The sequence below is a fragment of the Miniopterus natalensis genome, chromosome 2 (genome assembly GCF_054644295.1).
Source record: "Miniopterus natalensis isolate mMinNat1 chromosome 2, mMinNat1.hap1, whole genome shotgun sequence".
NCBI classification, from domain to species: domain Eukaryota; kingdom Metazoa; phylum Chordata; class Mammalia; order Chiroptera; family Miniopteridae; genus Miniopterus; species Miniopterus natalensis.
In genome coordinates, this window is record NC_142082.1 from 19,951,182 (window position 1) to 19,974,357 (window position 23,176).

At 42.7% G+C, this 23,176-nt stretch overlaps 1 protein-coding gene and 1 long non-coding RNA gene across 8 annotated transcripts in view; one reads left to right on the forward strand and one right to left on the reverse strand.

Moving 5' to 3' along the window:
* LOC107535298 (uncharacterized) overlaps nucleotides 1-23,094 on the reverse strand; it is a 48,145-nt gene extending 25,051 nt beyond the window's left edge. The window contains exons 1-5 of one of the 3 annotated variants that reach the window (XR_015714024.1): nucleotides 22,857-23,093; nucleotides 22,328-22,506; nucleotides 21,988-22,088; nucleotides 4,813-4,926; nucleotides 468-1,653 (exon numbers count right to left, since the gene is read on the reverse strand). This is a non-coding gene — a long non-coding RNA (uncharacterized LOC107535298). Of the gene's footprint in view, nucleotides 1-467; nucleotides 1,654-4,719; nucleotides 4,927-21,987; nucleotides 22,089-22,327; nucleotides 22,507-22,856 lie in introns of those variants that run through there. The other 2 variants (XR_015714025.1, XR_001603015.2) reach the window with 2 other exon arrangements.
* On the forward strand, nucleotides 274-14,163 carry ERLIN2 (ER lipid raft associated 2). 5 transcript variants are annotated; one of them, XM_016210683.2, is made up of 12 exons: nucleotides 274-340; nucleotides 1,575-1,696; nucleotides 2,983-3,064; nucleotides 4,077-4,123; nucleotides 5,783-5,844; nucleotides 6,307-6,432; nucleotides 9,571-9,644; nucleotides 9,803-9,861; nucleotides 10,400-10,491; nucleotides 11,614-11,703; nucleotides 13,348-13,427; nucleotides 13,841-14,163. In XM_016210683.2, the coding sequence occupies exons 2-12, from the start codon at nucleotides 1,590-1,592 to the stop codon at nucleotides 14,039-14,041; spliced, it is 1,020 nt and encodes a 339-aa protein (XP_016066169.1). In that variant the 5' UTR covers nucleotides 274-340; nucleotides 1,575-1,589; the 3' UTR covers nucleotides 14,042-14,163. The 5 variants fall into 5 exon arrangements, with proteins under 5 accessions (XP_016066169.1, XP_016066153.1, XP_016066159.1 ...); XM_016210667.2 differs by lacking the exon at nucleotides 274-340 and adding an exon at nucleotides 402-579; XM_016210673.2 differs by lacking the exon at nucleotides 274-340 and adding an exon at nucleotides 580-659.
* Nucleotides 23,095-23,176: the final 82 nt, after the last annotated feature.

Below are 23,176 nucleotides of genomic sequence, written 5' to 3' on the forward strand. Positions count from 1 at the left end.
ACGTCGGAAAATGACGAGCTCAGCACCACTCGCATCCTCCCAAGGGTCACTCCCCAGGCGCCCCCCGCACCACTCCAACCCTGAAATCCTAAACCCAGATCCTGGACCGCACGGACCTTGTCGCGGGCGCCCCCTGGCGGCCATCCGCGGACACTGCACGTTCGGAGCACGGGGGCGGGGCTGAAGAAGTAGGGCGATAAGGGGGTGTGGTCTTCTCGCGTGAACTAATGACGTCACCGAAGCGACGGGTCCGGAAGGAAGTGGCGGGCTGAGGGGTGTGGCGGTTTCTGCGGTTGCAAGGGGGTTCGGAGGAGTACGGAGCGCCTGGAGGGACAGCCTGGTACGCGGCCCCCGCCCCTTAGTGCGTGCGCAGGGCCTAGCTGCGGCTCCCGGCCGCCCCGATGAGCGCTTCTCCCAGGCCCACCCCTGCAGCCTCTTCTCCATCAGCGAGAAAGCAGCCCCTTTCTCTCCCGAATCTCTCTCGCTAGCTCCCAAGCGGGACCGAGCAGAGGCTCTGGGAGCCCCAGCCCCTATCCAGGGCTCCTGGGATGCGCGACCTTCTCTCGGAAGGGGCGCAAGGTGGGCCGGGGGTGACATCGGAGGGGAAGGCCATTTGCAGAAAGGACGCAGCTGCAAATCCGTAGAGGGAGGCCGCCACGGTAAAATAAGCGCCTCGCAGATGTCCGCGTCCGACTTCTCTTAGACCCACGAGGCAGAGTCCACGCCCTGCGTGGGTTGGCCCAGGCACGCCTAACTGTGAACTTTGGTGTCAGTTACCCTAGTTTTTCCAGATCATTAAGTGTTCAGGAAATGAGTCTCTAGATGCCAACTCTTTAGCATCCTGGTGCCCGAACGCAGTTGGACCCAGGAGTCCAGAGTCTTCCCAGCCTGGGGAACCTCCTTTCTCTATCTATGGGCTTGGAGACCTGTTGAGAGCTAAATACCAGTGAGGTATATGTGAGGGAGTGTGGCTTCGGTCTTGTGCAGAGCCCTCTTCCATTTAGGGCCAAAGGAGGAACTGGGGAGGTGGGCGGAAGGCCAGAGAATCCCACCTTGGAACTCTGCATGCTGTCTCTGTGCTCCCCCATCTGAAAGGAGTAAATAATGGTTTCCTTTGAAGTGGCAGGCAATTAGGACTGGGAGGCTCTGACCAGAATTACATGCCACAACTGCCTGTCGTTTGACTTCCTCTGTAATTTAGGCCAACATACTGCAGCTGCCTCTTTCCCTTTTACTAGTGTGAGTGGTTCCAATGACAGCACATTCGTGTTCACAGGAAGAGAAGGCTGTGTTCTGAACGCTGCCCAGTTGGCACTGGTTCTCCCTTGGGACACAGCTCTTTCGGGAACCACTGCCTCTCCCACGAGGTGGGGAATAGAATTCCACAGTTAAGGATTGGGAATGTTGACTGAGAGCAAGGATGGAGAGATCTGTAGATATAGCCTCCTGTTCATAATACAACAGGCTGGATATGAGCTGCTTCCAGGGAGCTCAGCTGGGTGAGGTGCTCTTGCTGTCACAGCTTGTCTCCTGCACTGCAAACCATACACATTTTCCTGTATCTTTTTCCCTAGGATAAAGGTTCACTGATGGCTCAGTTGGGAGCAGTTGTGGCTGTGGCTACCAGTTTCTTTTGTGCAGCTCTCTTCTCAGCTGTGCACAAGATAGAAGAGGGACATATTGGGGTATATTACAGGTAAGGCAGAGACAGGGAGAAGCTTGCAACTTCCTATTAAATGACTCTTTCCTAGTCACTGTCTAGCAGATTTGGCTGAATATCTGTGTTTATATTTTGTTGAATGTGGAAGTCTTTTAGACTGAGCTTTTGTGTTAGTGACCATGGGAAGGGGAATATGTGTGTGTGTACACAGACACATAAATGTAAATATAAAGCTTAGTAGTCTAAGTTGATGGAATGGGAATTGATAATTGTATATAGAGATTTAGAGACAAAAACCTAAAGGCAGCCAGAGCTCCTTGCGGATTATCTCTGAAATACTGTTTTCTCCTATATCCCTCAGCATCTTGGTGCCACAGGTTACCAATGATGAGGACCAGTTCTTGATGGCAACTTGAGAAGTCTGCTCTATGAATTTGAACCTACTCTTTAAAATTAACATTTCAGGAAAAATGAAAGAGCCTGAAGGTTGATTCATATCAATCAAGGCAAACCCTAGGATAGTTCTTATAATAAAGGAGCTCATTATGTCACTGTTTATTTTATTACTTTTTTTTTTTTAATGTATCTTTATCTTCATAATGTAAAGCAAAGAAGCACTTACAAGTCTTGGATTACTTTCCTTTTAGTAATCTCCATAACCAAGTTTTTTGCTTTAAGTATTTATGACCCCATCTTATTATGTGCCCTATGATGCTTATTCCTGGATTGCCACTAGCAAGTTCTAAAAGTCTGGTTGGGTTTCCCACTCCCCTTTAATTATTTCTCCCTGCCATCTGCTTATATGTCCCCAAAAAAGGCTTTAATTTTACTAACATTTACATTCAAGTTGATTAGAAAGGTAACTGTACTTCTAAAAATATATATTAAAATGATTTGTAAAGTGTACTTAAAATTATTCTTTTGGTGTTGATGTCACTGGAATCCAACATTAGTGCAATTCATTGATAACTGTATTACTGGATTTAAGTGCCCAAATGGATTGCCACAAGTTCAACAGACACAACAAAGTAAAACAGACTTCCTCTCAAGTATAACCAGGGATTCTGCTGTCTTTATTCCACTTAGTCTGAGTGCCTGTTTTTCTCACTGCAAAAGCATGAATAGTGGTTTTATGTTTTAGCGTTAGGCTTCCTAGAATATTAGGGTCTAGCCGGGAGGAAGGAAGGGATCTGTGGATGTGGCTCTGGCACTTGTCACTCTATATTAAACATTTATGTGGCTGAAGGGAAAGTTGGCCCAAAGAATATCAATGGAATATCAGTCTTGCTAAACTGAACCTGTGTCTCTCTTCTGCTCTGCAGAGGTGGTGCCCTGCTGACTTCTACCAGTGGCCCTGGTTTCCATCTCATGCTCCCTTTCATCACATCATATAAGTCTGTGCAGGTATACTTGGCTTGTGTGGTATGGCTGGACAACTGCAGATTTTGGGTGTTGACTAATGGCTGATTTGGAATTATTTAGCCATTGGATGAGTATAATGCCTTTTCAAGGAATCATTTAAGAATAAGTTTTACATATATAAAGAATGAGGCTCCATGGGCCATTAACTCTGGAGCTTTACTTGATTATTGAAATCATTGAATGGAGTCCTTGCCTTGGCCCATCATTTCCAGCTAGGATGTATTTCCTCACTTCAAGACAAAGCCAGAGAAGAGTCTGTTTTGAATGTATAGAAGGAAAAGTAGAGTGTGTGTCTGTGTTTTAACTCACAGGCTAGCAAGATAACTGGAAATAAAATATGGTAATTTTGCTGGTTCTTATTTGAACTTCAGAGATGTGAACATAATTTTTGGGAAAGATGAGGGAAGTTGAACTTGGTGAAGGGAAATGACATCTAAAATAGGAGTAGGACTACTTATGACAGATCTAAAGCCTAGCTAAGTTAGACAAGCCATCTATGAAGTATGTCCAGTATCCTGGGATACTTCACCAACATTTTCCTTATAAGTTTCTTCTGCCATGTACTCTGCTTTATGGTTTTCAGAGTGCATTTATGCACATTATCTCACTTGAGTCTCACAGTAATTATGAGAATGGGCTGAGCAGGTCTTATAGGCTGAGGCAGGTTAAGTAAAGAATCTGTTTCAAGACCAGTAAATGAAAGAGGTAGAAATAAACACAGATCCTAGGATTCCTAGTCCAGGGTCTTTTTCACTAAACCATTATTACCCAGCTCATTTATATGATCATTCACTTACAGTAGAAGCTGGCTAAGTACCTTTGTTTGGTTAGTCTCATACGCTGTAAGTCAGGAGGATTCAGAGGGGTATCGATGTTTAACAAAAACAAAGCGCAACCCAAATATGTATTCAAAGACAAGGACATTTGGGAGTCTAAAAATAAGTTACTTTGTCACTGCCCATCTTACAGCATTTTGTATCTCCTCTATTTCCAGACCACGCTGCAGACCGATGAGGTGAAGAATGTACCTTGTGGGACTAGGTAAGGTGCCTGGAATAAAGCTGTTAGGCACAAATAAAAGGAAGGACTCTCGGGCTCGCTGCAATAAGAGACAGTGAAAAGGGAGGCACCCCTTGGTTTTACCAAGTTCCTTGCCCCTTAGCTCCCTATGTTCTGATTCCACTAGGGGATAGAGTACAGTAGAGAAAATCGCAGAAGTTAGGTTTAGGAGGGCTTCAAATGCTGTAAGAAGTTTGGAACTTTATCTCTTAGAAGTGAGGATCCTCTAAAGGCTTTTAGCAGATAAATGACTTGATAGAGGAAAATAACTGTAGCATAACTAACTACAGAGAATGTCTTAATGGTGGAGGAGGGCCTAGGGGCAGGAAATCCGAAGATGACACCACTATAGTGGTCTGGCTGAAAAGCAAAGGAGGTCTAAACTGGGATAGAGTCGCAAAGTAAACACCACAAGGAAACATTTGGGCAGGTCCAGAATTGGAACATCCCACAGGATAACAGGTCTAATCTTGGCACAAAGTCGTATTTGGAGGGACATTGGGTTGAAAAGGAGACTTAAAAGACAAACAAATGCAATGGTGACCCTTAATTAGAACCTGGTCCAAAACTAACAGCTGTAAAAGCCTTGATGAAATTTTATTAGTCAGCTTGGGCTGCCATAACAATACCACAGGCTAGATGGCTTAAACAACAGAAATTTATTTTCTCACAGTTATAGAAGCTCAAAGTCCAAGATCAAGGTGCCAGCAGGGTTGGTTTCTGGTGAAGCCTCTCTTCCTGGCTTGCAGATGTCCACCCTGCTGTGTCCTCACACGGCCTTTTTTCTGTACATGGGAGTGGAGGAGAAAGAGATCAGTTAGGGCCCCACCCTTATGACCTCATTTAACCTTAATTACCTCCTTAAGGGCCCTATCTCCAAATATAGTTACATTGGGGGTTAAAGTTTTAGCATATGGATTTGGGAGAGCACACAATTCAGTGCATAATAGGAATCACTGGGGAAATTTGAATGCCTGGGTATTAGGTAATATTAGGAATTATTGCTGATTTTCTTAGCTTTGGGAATGGCTTTGTGACTGTGTAGGAGAATGTCATTATTCTCAGGTGATCCTTGCTAAAGTGCTATGGGGGAAGTATCATGACTGTAACTTATTTTGAAATGTTCAGGAAAAAAAAGATCAATCTATAAGGTAAAATGTTAACAACTATCAAATTTCAGTGCTGGGAAATGGATTTTAGTTCTACTATTTCAACTTCTCTGTATGTTTGAAATTTTTGTATAATGAATATTTGGGGGAAAGGGGAAGTGCTGAACTAAAGTGATGGTGAAGACAAAGTGAGAAACAGTGACCATAAAATTCCAGTGACCTTTTAGGTTCTGAGCACTCCTCAACCTTCTTTAGTCTTTTTCCTTCAATTGATTGTTTTAGTCAAAACGCATTGTGGATTCAGAAGATATGAACTACTCTTTTCTTAGTGGCATATCAAAAGTTTCACTTTTTTCTTTACGGAATTATTTTTAGGAGGTGTGATTTCTCAGGAGGTCATTATTGCTATAAGCTCTAAAGATCTTGTAGGTCCGACATGCCTCTGCCCTCCCGGGAACTCTTCTCCTTTTCTGCTAAGGCACTGTAGTCCAGAGCTTACTAGTGACTTTTTTGTCCATTCTTCCTCAAATAGTGGTGGTGTGATGATCTACTTTGACAGAATTGAAGTGGTGAACTTCCTGGTCCCCAGTGCAGGTATGGTTTTCCAGCTGACCCTTACCACCAGCTCACTTTTTCCAACATGCCACCCCAGTGTCTGTAGCAGCACCTCAGGAAGGGAGAGCTGCTATGTCAGAGCAAGTTTTTTTCCCTTTTTATTAAATTTTTTGGGGTGACACTGGTTAACAAAATTATACAGGTTTCAGGTGCACAATTCTACAACACATCATCTGTACACTGTATTGTGTGTTCCCCGCCCCAAGTCAAGTCTCCATCCATCACCATTTATCCCCTTTACCCTCCTCCACCTCCCCCCCACCCCTCCTCCCGTCAATCACCACACTGTTGTCCCTGTCTGTTATTTTTTTCTTTTTTCTGCCCAATCCTTCCACTCCCACCACCCAACTTCCCCACAGCTGTCAGCCTGCTCTGTATATGAGTCTGTCCCTCTGTATATTGAGCCCTGCCTCTTTATCTGAACTCCCTTCTCCCTCCCAGTGTATGACATAGTGAAGAACTACACTGCCGACTACGACAAGGCCCTCATCTTCAACAAGATCCACCACGAACTGAACCAGTTCTGCAGTGTGCATACACTTCAGGAGGTCTACATTGAGCTCTTCGGTAAGAAGTCTCTTGTGATCAGAGCCTGCCTTAGCAGCCCTGTTTCCCTCCACTGCCTACTTCTGAGCTACCCACAGGGTAGGATGGGCACTGCTGGACAGAAGGTGTTAAAGGATCCAGTGCTCTGGAACTGGTCACAAAGGACATTCCTAGAAAATGCTGGTGATAATGGAAGATCATGAGAGTGGTTGAGCTTTGGGCACAGAAGTAATAGTAAACTACAGACCTCACTCCTGGCCTGAATCAGAGGGCTGGAATGGAAATATGTTTCCACGGTCCCTAAAACATCATTCTGGTATGAAGACAGACTCAGTTCTAAAAGAACCTTAAAGATTATCCTGCCCAACAACATCATTTTAAGATAAGGGTACCGAGCCACAAAGAAAGTCGTAGAGCTAGTTGGTAGCAGCTGAAGCTAGAACCTCCCTCTTCTGGCCATCACTTTGTGTGTTTTCCAATCCATCACACTGAATGAAAGGCACCCAGGAAAGGGTGAAGAGAATAAGACAGCTCACCTCTAATTCTAGAAGTGGGACAAGGACCATAGCTACTTACAGTTCCCAGAACCTTTTTTGGGGGGGGGGGGGTTATTTGTTTATTTGTTTGTTTACCCTGTGCCTACAGAGATGAATAAGAAAAAGCTTAAAACAAAAAGGATCCACATGCTTAAGTAGACATTTCTTGTCCTTCTTAACTGATGAAAGTAAACACAGCCTGACTTCAACAAAGGAAGGAAACATTTCAGTAATTGTTATAGCTCTTTGGTGGTAAAATGCTCTATTTATAAACTTGCTGCTAGAAGTTTTCTGGTAGCCAGTGCTAAAATTAAATGGATTTTTCAACCCATAGTACAACTATTCTTGACACTAGGACTGAACAGTGGTTTTTCCCAGGAATCTTCATAAAAAGGACCAAGTGAGAACATTTTTAGAGTACACAGAAGAAGGAATTACTGACATTGCCAATGACTTTAATTAAGCAGTCTTTTGCACTGTGTTTCAGATTGGGGAAATCATCAGGATCACTTTTAATTTTCTGCAGTAAAAAATGAATCTAAATTCACTCTGTAGGGTTTAGAGTCTTTTATTGGGTTTGGATTCAGTGTACTTTTAGGAAAAATTTGGTAAATTTGCTATTTTTTAACCTCAAACTGATATTATTTTATAAAATATCATTAGTTTTCTCTCTAGCCGTTATTTACAAACCTGTGCCATTAAATGAACATTTCAAAGCACTGAAACAACAAAAGACAAAGGATCTCTAATTTCCATGAAAAGAAAATTAAAATATAAAATTGTTTTGCATTAAAAAACTTCTTATTGTCTTAGAGATCAACTTGATAGTTTAGCAAAGTATAGCTTCTTGTACAAAGGAGCTGAGAAAATGTATTTGCTTTGAGATTTTTTTTTTTTTCCTTTTAAAGTTCATACTTGCCTGCAAGCACTGTTTTGGCTAAGACTATATTTGCATCTGTAAAGGAGAAACTGGAGTCTCCAATCCTATTCCTTAATCATCAAAGGTTTTTTTCTAGTTCCTGCCTCTCAGGACTCCTAGCCCTGACTTTCAACATGCCTGCGTAATTCTCATCACTGCTTACTCTGATGCAGCCTCTTTGCCCATTTTATAAAAATATCTAGTTCTTGTTCAGAAGGTTACCTGAAGAACCTCTTTGTATATACTTAATAGTATAACTTAGCCAGCAGTTTATCAGCATAACTGTAACATAAACAACTTGTTACCAGTATTACTATGGTAATAAACCACCTTTCAAATATTCCTTCTAGATTTTCCTAAAGTTACCAGCCCAGGGCCACAGGTTTCTGCCTTGACTCAGTATAATTTGGTCTGATAAATGAATATGTTATTAATTTACAGACAGTACAGGCCATCTCACTTAAAGTTTGGTGGGTATCCTATTTAAAATAGAAAATATGAAATGTAATATTTATCTCTAGCTGTGAAATTGTTAGGCCAGTGTCAGAAGCAAGGTACTGCCTTTATGGGCATTTCTTCCTCAGTGCTAAGAGGCTTGTGAGAGCATATCCAATACATGGAAGCATTAAAATCCCCTGCTCACTGATATGACAGTTGAAAGAATACGGTTTTAAACCTTAGTAATCAAAACATAGTAATTAAGAAAGTTCATTATTTTTGCTACTGTCTTGAGCACATCCCAACTTCCATGGACCTCAGTTTGGGCATCTGTAAAAGGCAGGAGTTAGATTTGCTATTTCTCACAGACTCCTGTTTGGGCACAAGTGACTAAGAATGGCCACTTAAGGCAGATGGCAGCTGACAGTGAGGGAGGTGATTGAGTTTAGATGTCCGAGCCTGATTTCGTGGAGTCTTTTTCTTGGTGCTCTTTGGGATCTTATTGAGGATCTCAGCCAGAGAAGGCGGCCTAGTGCTGCTTTCCTGGGATCACAGCTGGAAGGAGGATCAGTCCTAGCTCTTCCTCCCCTTGTCTGTGAAATGACCCACATGTGAATTCCAGGCAGAGGAATCAGGACCAAAGCAAACAACACATCAAAAGCCTTGGGCTCGCTTCCAGAACTGTACATTTTATTTTCCCCTTGTGTCATTTGATGGAGTTCCTAATGGAAATGGCCTTCCTTGGGGCTTCCTTGACATCAGAATCTGTTTTTCTTTTAGGAACATCTAAAATTACTCGATTTAATATGCTCGGCTCTTTTCAAAATACCTAACATAGCCATTCCATCTTCCTCCTTCATGAAAACTGGGTGCCTGCCTTCTGTTTTGCTCCTGTTGTCTGGGAACAGGCTGCTGCCTAATTCAAGAAATGTGCTAGAATTGTTTGTTCTTTTTCTTTTTAAAGCTCAGTTCCCTTTTGGGCAAGGCTGATATTTTCAACAACCTAGGGATTCTCTGTCGAGGCCACAGGAAAAGGATACTCTCACACCTAGCCTGCGTAGAGGGACTGCAGAGGCACGCTGCTCTGAAAGTCTTGCAGGAGAACTTTAGGTTGCTGGGCTATGATAAGCACTTTACCTTGGGAGGACCTTTTGCCTGTGAGGTGCATTCTCGAGCTGGTGTTTTAGCTTTACCTCTATCTCCATACTTCCCTCCACCCTGCCTAGATAGTGTGACAGCTCCTTTTCCTGTCTTTCTTGATTCCAGATCAGATTGATGAAAATCTCAAACTGGCTTTGCAGCAGGACCTAACTTCCATGGCCCCTGGGCTTGTCATACAAGTAAGCATTGCCGCTGTGGGAGTGTTCCCTGATGAAGGTGCATCCCCTCTTTCAAGGGATGTCCTTTCCATGTAGGAAGATCAAGGACCAAGGGGGAGCTGCTTGGGTCCCTCACCACCCTCACCTTCCCATCAGATGCTCTTTTTCTCCTTCTCCAGGCTGTGCGGGTGACAAAGCCCAATATACCTGAGGCGATCCGCAGAAACTACGAGTTGATGTGAGTATCCTCAGCCTAAGCTGTAACTACCACTCTCTCCCACCTCTTCCCATCTCAGTTAACTGAGGCTGTGTCAGGCTTTTATTCCCCTCCTTGAGTATTTGTCACAGCCCATTGCACTATAGGATGGAGCAGGCGTGTGAGGACAGTCACCTGGGTTCTGTAACTGTGATTAAGAGCCACGGAGAAGCCCTTTTGAGCAGTGATGCTTTTAAAGGGGCCAGGGGGCCTTGTTTGCGCTTCATGGCTCATGCCAAAGAAGATAGGAGAGAAAGACAATTAAGTGGGCAGACAGGTGCATTTCACTAAAGTAAATTATGCTCTATTTCCCACAAATGAGTTATTTTGGAGAAGGAGCAGAGCCATGTTACTGTCTGCAACAGATCTGCTTTTACCTGGGACATTGGACAACCTACCAGGAGAGAATAAGAAATCAGAGTTTGCCTCTCCTCAGAAGAGTTTGGCTTCTCCAGGGGACAGTGAAGTTCCTCAGATGCTTTTCCATAGTTGTGAAACAGCATACTTTTTTCTCCTCCAGGGAAAGCGAAAAGACAAAGCTTCTCATTGCTGCCCAGAAACAGAAGGTGGTGGAAAAAGAAGCTGAGACAGAACGGAAGAAGGCCCTCATTGGTCTGGATGTGGTTCTGTGACACCCCCCCTTTAAGGGCTGAAAGACTGGGGATGGTGGGGAGAGTCGAGGAAGCCTTAGGCACGGTTAGACCACATGGTTCTCCAAACCCTTGCCATGCGTAGGAGTGGCTTTCATACTCCTAAGAGCAAAGCTGTAATTGTCAGATGGTGGCCAGGGGTTATCAGTTTTGAGTTTCCATATATCTTTTTTTCCCCCTCACCCAAGGATATGCTTTTTATTGATTTTAGAGAGGAAGGCAGAGAGAGGGAGATGTTGATGTGAGAGAGAAACTTTAATCGGTTGCTTCCGATATGCACCCTGACCTGGGATAGAACCCACAACCCAGGTATGTGCCCTGAATGGGAATTGACCCCACAACCTTTCAGTGTAGGGGATGATGCTCCAACCAACTGAGCCACACCGATCAGGGGCCACGTATCTCTTAAAAGGAGCTGTTACTGTTAATTCTTAATTCATAATGATCATGGCTAACTTATTGAGCATTTACTATGAGCCATGTACTTTTCTAAGCACTTACATGTAAATTCTCTCACTCCTCACAACCAGCAGGTGAGAGAGGCAGTATCATTAACCTTATTTACAGAGCTGAAATACAGAGAGGTTAAATAATGTGTCCAAGGTCATATGGCAAGTTAAGTGGTGGAACTGGGGTTCAGATCCTAGGACTCTGCTCCAGAACCTGGGTTCTTTACTACTACATTGGACTATCAACAGCGACTACCTCCTAAAGGGAAGTAGCAGGAAGAAGCTTTTCAGAGAGTGCCTTATTCCTAAAAGTACTCCTTTGGGAGAAATACCCTTGTGACTTAAAAGAGAGGTTAGTTAGGGCTTATTCCTTGTTTCATTAGAGTAATGACTCTCCTCCCTGGGGCCCACGTCTCCCCAGTTCCTGTCTTGCACTGATGTCATGGTCTGCACGCACTGGTATACTCCATCTCTACCCTTGTATCACTGTCACAGCCATCCTCTGGGCCCAGGGACTCTCATCTGAGCTTACCCTCACTCCTGCCTCAGGGCCTCTGATCAGGTGAAAGATGGAATTGAGTCAAACTCTTGAAAATATCAGAGCTCTAAGCTTTTTCTCAACTTCATTAACACAGAGGCAGAAAAAGTGGCTCAGGTTGCAGAAATCACCTATGGACAGAAGGTGATGGAGAAGGAGACTGAGAAGAAGATTTCAGAAATTGAAGGTAAGCAGAAGTGAAATTAACAGCTGAATTTTCCTCAGACCCCACTCTGTGGCAAGGGGGAGGGGGAATCATTTCCTTTGCTCTTTTAACATCCGTTCTAAGATCTCTTGATTTCTTTGGAACATCACTTTTTCTCTGTGCTTTCACTCTGGGGGAGATTTGTCATTAATTTCCCACTTCAGAGAGCATTTGTTCATTCAGCAAATGCTAGTTGCGTGCCATTAGGCACTCTCATGTTAGGCATAAGGAAAAGGGAAGTTGCACCGTCCCTGCTGTCGTGGAGCTCACAGTCTGGCAGTAGAAGTAAACTAAGAAGCTGGGCCCAAAAGCAGCTCTCTCCCTCGTGCCTTACCTACCCCTCTTCAGGAGGTGGCAAGCACCATAGCTCTGGCCTCTGAGTCCACTCTCAGGATCCCTGTAGATGTTAAGCTGGGTGTAAGAAGACACCTTTTCAGCACCAGCAACAGAAGTATGGACAGAAGTATGCCTTGGCTGACTTCTCTGAATATCACTCACCTTCAGTTCCCTGCCCCTCAGCCCTCACTTCCTTCCCATCAGCCACCTTTTTCCTTCATGTGGTATATAAGTATTAAACAAATTCTAGGACAGAAAGGGGACCTGAAGGCCCAACTTCAGGCTACAAAGTGCTGTGTCCAGTTATACCCTTACAGAGCCTGCTGAGCTTTGCAGGGCCCTATTGGGGAACCAGTTAGGATTTTACAGATCAGCAGCTCCTCATTAGGGAGCTCTTAGCAAAACAACACATTTTTGTTTCTTATAAGTACATGCATCAGGTGCTAAGGACCATTAAGTCAGTCACACGCAGCCAGACTTCAGGCTCCTTTCACCCAGGATCCCGCTGAGGGTGTGTAGTGAGAACCCACCCACAGACTGACCTTTCCTCCCAGGCTTTTTGCTACAGATACTACTCAGATGAGACTGGCCTCATTCCCAAGGCAAGGAAGTAAATATCAAAAATTTTGCATCAACTTGACAGAAAGCTAATCTTGGCAGATTGAGAAAGTATATTGCTTCCATAGTGGAATTTTAAACAGGTCTTAATCCAAATAGGTGTAAGTTTGAACCATGGCTTGTCTCTTAGAGTTGTGCCAGCTTAACCACTGTTAATTAGAACTTTTTTGAAATGATTGATGGAAAGAAAAGGGAAATGAAGTTGGAGAGGGACCAAACTATTTTATGCTTATGGGATTCGGTGTTAGGGTGGATCTGCCTCTGGCTGTATTCAGAGCCTCCTTTGGGCATCTCTTGCTTTTGCTGTGTAGCACAAGAGGGATGGTGCAAGCTGTGAAACTGGAGGTTGAGGCAGGGTCCCTCCCCAGACATGGAGCTACAAAAGTAGTAAGTGCAGAAACAGGAAGTGTCTCTGGGTGGCAGTACATTTCTAGATAATGCTGTCAAATAAAATGTTGGGCAGAGCAACAGACTTCCTCATGACTAGTCCTCACCACAGGGAGATGCTGTCACAGCACTTTTCTCCTATTTCACAGATGAGGAAACCAAAGCATGGAGGGGAGGGGGGAGGCAATCTCCCCAAGGTCACAGAGGCAACCAGGGAAAGTTACAGGGACCAGACCCCGTCTTCTGGTAGCCTCTGCACTTCAGTTCACTGTATTCTCCCCTCAGATGCTGCGTTTCTGGCCCGGGAGAAGGCAAAGGCTGATGCTGAGTGCTATACAGCTATGAAGATGGCCGAAGCTAATAAGGTAAACAAATGCCCAGGCCCTCCTGGCAAAGAGAATGTGTGCTTGAGTTTATGCTGATACTGTTTGAGAGTTCCCGGTGTTGGAAGGTCACCACCCAAAGCCCCTTCTAGTGATTGCTATACTGTGTGGGAGAGGTACTTCCCTTTTCCTTAGCAGTGTCTTGATGGAAGTATAATTTTTGTGTTAAACATGGAAACCCCTAAAACTCTTGCAGCTCTGACCCTGAAGATATGAGATGACTTTCTCCTAGAGAAGTGGTTACCCTTTTACTAATGTAGCAGTGAGACCAGGAAAAGGAGAGTGGGCATATGTCTTTGACAAAGACCCTCTCCTTATGACAAGTGAAGGGGTCCACCCATGGTTTCTCTAATCTGGCTCCACCTAAGTCTTCTTTGCTTTTTACTTTTTTGCAGCTGAAGCTAACCCCTGAATATCTGCAGCTGATGAAGTACAAGGCCATTGCTTCCAACAGCAAGATTTACTTTGGCAAAGACATCCCTAACATGTTCGTGGACTCTGCAGGCAGTCTGGGCAAGCAGTTTGAGGGGCTAGCTGACAAGCTGAATTTTGGCTTAGAAGATGAACTCTTAGAGGCAGACACCGAGGAGAATTGAAACAAAATTTTTATACAACCTCAGATGAATATGACACTTAAAGAGAACTTTATTTTTTAATGATGAACTAGGATGCCCCTCCCTCTCACACTATCTTCTTTGACTGTCTTCCACATCCTGTGGTGAAAAAAGGAGAAATGGACTTAAATCTATTCCCCTGGGAAGGGAGGGCAGGGATTGATGATTTGGGGTTTTATTCAGGTAAGTAGGTTATGTGATTTCTGTTAAGATTTGTAAACCATGGGTTTGACCGTTGACCTCCAGACACTAATTAGTGTCCTTTGAAGTTGGCTTAATTAAGGATGCTATCATTAAGGAGCAAGGGAAATAGAAGGTATTGCCTATAGGTGATTTGATTTCCCTTATTTGGGAACACACGGTCCAGATTTCTCACCCCTGCCTCGGAGGTGGGAGATGCCTGTGGGTGAGGCTCACAACTGAGCAAACATGTGCTTGTAAGTTTGCCAGGAGAGCCGTGGGGAAGCAGGCGCAGGGCAGCTTTCTGGTGGTTTTGTCAGTGCATACCTGAGTTATTTTAGAGGCGCGCTTCTTGAGCCCTCATAAGGAAGAACCAGTGCTAGATTTTGCTAGCCTTTCTCTACACACTGTCCTCCTTGCCCTACGGCTTAAAGTGGTGGTTTCTGACTGCATTGCCAGATTCAGGGCTTGGTCCTCACTACAATTCTTTTTAAAACTTTTCACCTATTCTGTGATTTGGGTTGTGTGTTTTTCCTCTCAAGCTGTTAGTTAGTTCCAGTTGGCATCAGGAAGACAGGAGCAAACAACTCAAATGTCTCATAGCTGCTAACATGGGATCTTCATGTCTATTAGCCCTACACGACCTGCTTGGCAAACTGTGTTCCTTGAGGTCGAGTGGCTTTTGGTTTTTTTAATCCTCACCCAAGGATATGTTTTTTGTTTCTGTTTGATTGTGAAAGAGAGAGAAAAACATTGATGTCAGAAAGAAACACCAATCATTTGCCTCCTGTATGGGCCCGGACCAGGAATGGAACCCCTATCCCAGGTGTGTGCATTGACCAGGAATCGAACCCACAAACTTTTGGTGCATGGATGACACTGACCACCCAGCCAGGGTGAGGTCAAGTGTCTTTTTTTTTGTTGTGGAGATTCTAAATTGAAGAGCTCCTCTGGAAGAGAAAGGAGGGTCATCCAAAAGGCTTTCTAATCTGAGTGTATATGGCTCGTGCTAGGAGTTTGTCTAGTGTAGTGATAACACGTGTTTTTAAATCCAAGGCTCCTGGCAGCCACACAGCAATCAGACTGAAGGTTCACTCTCCAGAGACAGCTGTGTGGGTGCAAGTCAGAGTTCATGCCCAAGTCCCTGGGTTGGAACGGCTGCATCCAAATCTGTTCAGATGTTTTCTTTCTCATTACTAATTAGGAAAAGTTTGAGTCATTCTGGGAAATTTGGGATGGGGGAGGGCAAACATGAAAGAAAGGTTTTCCTATACCCTGGAATTGGAGTTGAGGGTGGGGGTCCAGCCTGTATAGCCCTGAGTTTTGTACCAAATTGTTAGGTACAGGGCAGCTATCTGGAGTGAACTTGCAAGCATGTTGCTATTCTCCATGATGAGCATGATGAGCTCTGGTTTAGGATTTGGCCTTGTTATTAGCTACCCCCAACCCCACCCCAAAAAATACTCCCACTATACCCCTCTTCCCTCAGTGAAACTATGAATTCTGCTTTCTGGCTCAGATCCCCACTCTGTTTTGGTCCCATGCCTAGACTTCTAGTTTATCAAATGGCCCCAGAACTCAGGCCAGCTTGCTCCCTAAGTAGCAAGTTTGGGGAACATTCAGCCTGTCTAGGAAGAAACAAAGTGTCGGATGTTGCCCTTCTCTTTTCTAATTTTGGGAACTAGAATTCTGCTGGTCCTGATCACACTTTGTGCAGGCGGCCAAATGTTCCTGGGATTGATGGATTTGAATATGCTCAGAAGTCCTTGGCCATCAGTCTCCCAAGACCAACACAGGGTATCCATTATTAAGATACACTCACCCTCCTCCCATTTCAATGCCATTGATCACTTCTGAGGAGCAACATGTCACGTCCAGCGTTCCTGACTGACATATTTGTCTGCTCCCTCTATTCTGAGACTTGTGACCTCGGCTCAGGAGACCTTCCTGTGCTACAGCTGGAGGAGGAGCGAGGACGCCTGTGTCTTGCAGCAGCACATTGGCTCAGGCTCTTATGCTGAAGGCCTCTAATACTAACATCCTGTGCTATCTTGTCCCTTGCACCAGGTGCTCTGACCACAGAAGAGCCTCCATAAAGTTCTGCAGCCCTAACCCCGCCTCAATGTTAATGTCGCTTCCTCTTTAAACAAAAATATAAATGTTAGAGTGCCCAATCCAGTGGTAGTCTGTACCTGCCTGAATAGTATGCTCATGGAAGTCAGCTGTTTCCTTAGCATGGGACAACTAACCAATCTGTCTGTGACTTTCTTTAACACTTACTAGAAAATCTGACCTTAACATTTGAATTCTAAACATGTAAAATGTGACAGCCTGCAATTTTGTAGGCAGTAAAGTCGTGGCTGCTATTTATAAATGGGACTTCTATCAAAAGAGGTAACTGTTTATAAAATTCAGTTTTTGTAAGATTTTCCAAGGAAAAGTCACCTTGGTTGAATGTTTCTCACTCATTAAACTTTACAGAAGTGATTCATATTCAGTACTGTTTTTAATCACTTTTTTATATAAGGACAGAATGCTTGCAAAAAAGCCAAAGTTTGTTAATTTTTATATGACTAAAATAAAATAAATTTGGAGGGATCTATAATCATATTAAGTTGAGGGAGAGAGAAAAAAATCACTGAAAGAATTTTAGCAGTACAGCAGGTCCTCAACTAACATTGTTTCATTCAACATAGTTTTGTTATAACATTGATGAGGTGCCATAGGAACTTAATTCTTGTTTATTTCTCCTATTCTAATATTAGATTCTTGTTATAGTAATCACTCTATAAATGAATGATGTGCTGGATTAATTGCCTGGGGTTGATAGCTAGAGGAATTGTTTTGTACAACACCAAAGGTGTGAACTTATGTCTTAGTTTTATTTTCACTCTTGCTAAATAAAATGAGTTTTTGTATTTACTTTTTTATTAAAGTGAAATGTAGTAATAGCTAATATACTTACTGCATATTCACCCCAAAAAAGATGTTTTATAAATGTTCTGTTGCAATTTCTATGGATCTATCTTTCAACACTGATAAGTTTATCATTTATAAAGGAAATACTGGAAGTAAGATCATCATATTTACTGACTTATCTATTTAAGTTTGAGGATAAAAAGTACAGATTCTCCTCAGATATTAAGTTGAAAATATATTTAATACACCTAAACCTACTTATCATTATAGCTTGGCATAGCTTACCTTAAACGTGCTCAGAACACTCACATTAATTAGCCTACAGTTGGACAAAATCATCTAACACAAAACCTATTTTATAATAAAGTGTTATATATATCATGAAATTTATTACGTATATCACTTTGGCACCATCATAAAGTCAAAAAATCATAAGTGGGGGACCATCTGTATCTTGGCTAGCAGCTACTCTATGAACTTAACCACTACTCTGTTTTCTTATAAAAGAGGTAATTTTGTGTTTATATTTCCATTCCTTTTTTTAAATTTATTTTTAGAGAGTGGAAGGGAGAGAGAGAGAAACATCAATGTGAGAGAGAACCATGGATCAGCTGCCTCTCGCATGCGCCCCAACCTGGGATCAAACCTGCAACCCAAGTATGTGCCCTGACCGTGAATTGAACCTTTCAGTGTATGGGATGACACTTTCCAACCAACTGAGCCACACCGGCCAGGGCAAGGATCTCCATTCCTTTTCATTTCTGCTTTTATGTAAACAGGTGATTGAATAATCAAACAATCTAGTTTGAAAGAGCCCTGAGGATTTAATGACCCCCTTTGTAACTGAAAAATGATTCTTGTTATAGTAATCAATCTATAAATGAATGATTTGCTGGATTAATTGCCTTGAGTTGATAGTAGAGGAATTGTTTTGGACAACAAAGGTGTGAACTTATGTCTTAGTTTTATTTTCAGTCTTGCTAAATAAAATGAGTCTTTGTATTTACTTTTTTATTAAAGTGAAATTTAGCAATAGCTAATATTAGAATAGGTGACATAAAGAAAGAATATCCCTACCTAGTAAGTTGAGTACAAAACTGTCCTAAAAACATATTCAAATGAATATATATCTCCATTATCACCGTAGAAGCAATAAACAACTAATTTGTGAACATGGTATAATTTTTGGTAGCTGCTATAGAGGTTTGTAATTTTAAAGAATCCATACACCACTGCGACTCTAAAGGGCAGAGATACTTTCAATTGACCCAAAGTTCATTGTGGTATCAATTCAGTGAAAAAGTCCCAGTCTCTGCTCTGAAAAGACGCCCAACCTAGGGTTGCCAAATATAGAATGCTCAGTTAAATATGAATTTCATACAAACAATAATTTTTAGCATAAGTATCTCCCAAATATTGCATGAGACATACTAAAAAGTTATTCATTGTTTACATAAAATTCACATTTAACTGATTATACTTTTTTTTTTTTAAATATATCTTTCATTGATCTCAGAGTGAGGAAGGGAGAGGGAGAGAGAGAGAGAGAGAGAGAGAAACATCAATGATGAGTCGTCATTGATCGGCTGCCTCCTGCACACCCCCAACTGGGGATGGAGCCTGCAACCCTGCATGTGCCCTGACCAGGAGTCAAACTGTGATCTCCTGGATCCTAGGTCAATGCTGAACCGCTGAGCCAAGCCCAGGAGGGCTCCTGTCTTTCTATTTGCTAAATCTGGCAACCCCAGACCAGGCTTTCTCAGGTTTTTTAATGGTGCTCCCAAACTTTATTGGTTTGAGAGCCTACTACACAAATAATATGAACTTACGATAGAATAGGTAAGTTAAGGATGTAGGTACTGGAGTTAGATTGCCAACTTTCAAATCCCAACTCTACCACTTCCAAGGTATAAGGTTTTCAATAAATTCTTTAGCCTGCCTGAGCCTCAATTTCTTCATCCATAAAATGGGTTGACTGGATTAAATGAAACAGTGAACATAAAGGGGTTAGTACTGTGTCTAGCATGTATACGTGTTGAAAAATACTTATTTTCAATCACCTGGAAAAACAGGCTAGGAAGTGCACAACTCCTATGTGAGTACCACTAAGTGGAAAACCAGATGTGATAACAGAATAAGATTACAAATAGGACAGCCCCTAGGGAGCGAAGGCAACAGCACTGCAATGCAGCAAACAGTATTGAGAACACAGACCTCTACATAGGTAGTATGTAGACAGTAACCTGATGTGGCCCTGTTGAGAGAATTGCTGAGTTCCAGGTTCTAATTAGAAAAAGATTTGAAAAGGCTAGAGAGACAACAAAATGTTAAAACCGAAAGAAAAATGTAGTTTAAAAATAAAGCTCATGGGTTGACCCCAGGAGAGGCAGAAGGGAAATTTAGCAACCTTATGTTTATAAAAGTTGCATAATGGTTGGCTAGGTATTTTCTGACTCTTCAAAAACCAAAGAGGAGGAAATTAGCTTGAAGAATACAGTAGTTTTAAAAATTTTACTTAATACTGGCTAAAATTTTAAATGGGGAAAAGTAGCTTCCTGCAAATAGAAAATCAATTCAGGGATAAGCATGTATCACTTTTTTTTTCTCTGATGGTCTTCAGAAACTGGGGAGATCCCATGGTTTAAAGGTCATTCTATATGAAAGATCAGATGATTTCTAAAGGTCCTCCCCAAGTCTAGGGTTCTAGAATCTATATTGACATTTCAAAAGCCAGATGTGACAGCAAGTTTGCTAAGGGATTGCAGTCATGGCTACTCTACGTGAATTCATTTAAATTGGGACATGAGCATTATTTCTCCATTTTTCTTCAGAGCCAAGTAACCAGGCAACAGTAATTTTCTATTATTTTATCTTTTTTGTTATCCCCCCAAAAGAATCACAGTGAGCTCAGAAGGAAACAATTTTAAAATCCATAAATTTTTTTCTCATAATTCAAGGCCTCAGACTACAGGGGTAAATGTTTTGAAAGCTTGATGGCATTTATAGTGAATAAGAATATTAGGTTTCAGACTGTTTATGAAATCTGTTCCTCTGGGTATTTGGCTTTTTAGTCTTTCTCTTTCCCCCTTTGTCCTTGCAAACTATTAGAGAAACTTAAAGACAGCTAACTAGTGATAAAGTGATTTTGGACTTGCATTTTTCAAGGACTAGGTATTAGGGAAGGAGGAAATGTTAAATTAGATGGTTGACATTTCAGGAAGAGGAATAAAGTAAAATAATAATAATAATGAGGAAAAGGTGGAATAAAGTTGCTTCAAAAGCACAGCTATTGAGTAAAGAAATTGGAGCCCTGGCCAGGTAGCTTAGTTGGTTAGAATGTCATCCAATACTCCAAGGTTGCATGTTCGATCTCTAGTCAGGACACATATAAGAATCAACCAATGAATGCATAAATAAATGGAACAACAAATCAATGGTTTTCTCTCTCTTTTTCACTCTCTAAAATCAATAAAATTTTTAAAAGGAGTAAAGAAATTGTAAAATGTGAAATGATAATGCATCTGGGGCCACCATGATCTTTTCATCTTTCCATTTTCATAAGGTCATAGAATGTCAGCGATGAAAAACTCAGCAGTTGAGCATCGACCTAGGATCCAGGAGATCGCCGTTCAATTCCTGGTCAGGGCACATGCCTGGGTTGTGGGCTCGATCCCCAGTCGGGGGCGTATAGGAGGCAGCTGATCAATGATGACTCTCTCATCATTGATGTTTCAACTCCCTCTCTCCCTCTCCCTTCCTCTCCCTGAAATCAATAAAGATATATTTTAAATTAAAAAAAAGCATTTTAGAAATGAATCCACAGTAAAGCCTGTCTTACTCAAGTTGGTCTCCCCTGAGGTACCATTACTCATCTTGGTCTCCCTCAAGGTAACTTTTACAGAGAAATGCCTCAATAAATACTGACTGAATGGATAAGCAGGGGTGGGTAGACTCATACTCATTGAACACTTGCACCTGATTTGGGGGAGCAGTCTTCTAATTATATAACACAGTATCTTTTTTTTTAATCTTTATTGATTTCAGAGAGAGGAAAGGAGAGAGAGGGAGAGAGAGAAACATCAATGATGAGAGTCACTAACTGGCTGCCTCCTGCACGCCCCCCACTGGGGATCGAGCCCTCAACCCGGGCATGTGCCCTGACCAGGAATCGAACTTCTATCTCCTGGATCCTAGGTCAATGTTCAACCACTGAGCCACGCCCAGCCAGGCTGTAACACAGTATCTTGATTGATTCTTACTGCAGCTCTGAAGGGGATATTGACTCTTTTATGAATGAAAAACTGAGTTCAGTAACTTATCCAAGATTACAGTTCAGTGATGAAACCAAGATTCAACTTGTGTCACTCGTATGCTACCTCTACCCAATCTTGCCACCATTACCCTTATTGGCTTGAAAGTTTAAGTCACTCTTCTGATGCCTTTTTGGGAGCTACCTGCATAAACACCATGATGGTGGAGGTAGGGGAGTTGACCTTGTAATTCAAAGAGAGCTAACCTAACCTATGGTCTTTTCAATGTTTTCCAAAAAGCATATCACTTTAAGTGTTTCATGCTCACCCAGTCCTTGCTCTATACATCCCTTCACCAGGGTCCTCATCACTGTAATCCCCTTGTTCCTCCCACCACTGACTGCTGGCTAGCACCTTGCAACTCTATCTATAGCAAACATCTATTATAGTCACACTGTGAAGGACTATTTTAGTCATTTTAAAAATTTTTATCACTTTGGCAGGAGTAGAAATTATTAAGTCCAGAGACATCTGAATACAATTACTCCTAATGTCTTTGACAACCTTAGTTATGTGTACCTGGCAAATGGAGACTTCCAAAAAAGACGTCCTTGATGGCAAGGACACAAAGTGATTTTCTCACAGCAGAACATGTGAAATTCCATCTCAGTCCCTGGAGTCTGGGAAGACAATGAGAGAAGAAAATAAGAATATTGCCCTTGCTTTCCAGTCACCTCACGACAACCTGGAAAACAAACGATCCCTTTCTCCAACATTACGCCCTTTCTCTCCTCATTAAATTGAATTAACGTTTGAGAAACAACAGTACAGCCAGAAGTGCTTTCCTTAACAAAACTGATCTCTGTCTACTTGCCCACAGCACCTACTATTTCACCATCTGACAAATTTAATAATTTACCTTGTTAGTCTCTGTATTGTCTGGCTCCTCATCCCGGTTATGAGCTTCATATTGCCCAGAGCTGGACACATAGGAGACTCAGGAATGAGACTGAATGTGTGCTGAGCTCCTGCTGAACTGCCTAACGCTGCCTGTGCGCTGGGACAAGGTCGCCCTCGCTACAGGTGGCTTCTGATCACCTGAAACATGAGACGTGCTGTAAGTCAAAACTACACCCGATTTTGGAAACTGAGTACGATAAAAAATTAAAATATCATTTGAGGTTTTTCTATTGGTTACATGTTGAAATCTTATTTTGGGTATATTGGGTTAAATAAAATGTATGGTTACGTTTTTACTTTTTATGAACCTATTCGAAATTTTTAAATTACATATGTGGATCACACATTTCTATTGGACAGCACTGGTATAAGGAAACTAACCATACACTGAATCACGCCATCTTTTATATCTCTCAGCGGTTCCTCACAGGATTAGCTGAGATTCTAAAAGCGATGTCCCCCGCCCTAGCAGCTTCGAATCCTGGTACCTGCGCACAGAAATCTCGGGTCACAGATCTCTGAATGGCAGGGACTGGAAAATCTGAGAGGCATTCTGAGAGGGAATAGGACCCCGGGAGCAGGCCCCGATTTTTGCTTCAAGAAGATCCCGTTGAGGCGGGGGCAGCAGCCGACCAAGCGACACATCCTTGAAGGTTCTCCCGGCGGTTACTGAAAAGACGCCAAAAAGGCCCAACCCGCGCCCGGGGCCCCAGCGACCTGGGGGCGTCCACTGCGACCTCCCCAAGATGGCCGCCGCCAAGGGGCGGGGCCTCCGCTACACCGCCCCCGCCCCCGCAGTAACCGGTGT

Bases quoted from the DNA above. Each gene is read 5' to 3' on its own strand.
- ERLIN2 (XM_016210683.2), top strand. From the start codon at position 1,590: ATGGCTCAGTTGGGAGCAGTTGTGGCTGTGGCTACCAGTTTCTTTTGT. The intron at 9,645-9,802 runs GTAAGCATTGCC...CTCCTTCTCCAG, and splicing joins CCCCTGGGCTTGTCATACAA to GCTGTGCGGGTGACAAAGCC. The intron at 13,428-13,840 runs GTAAACAAATGC...ACTTTTTTGCAG, and splicing joins AGATGGCCGAAGCTAATAAG to CTGAAGCTAACCCCTGAATA.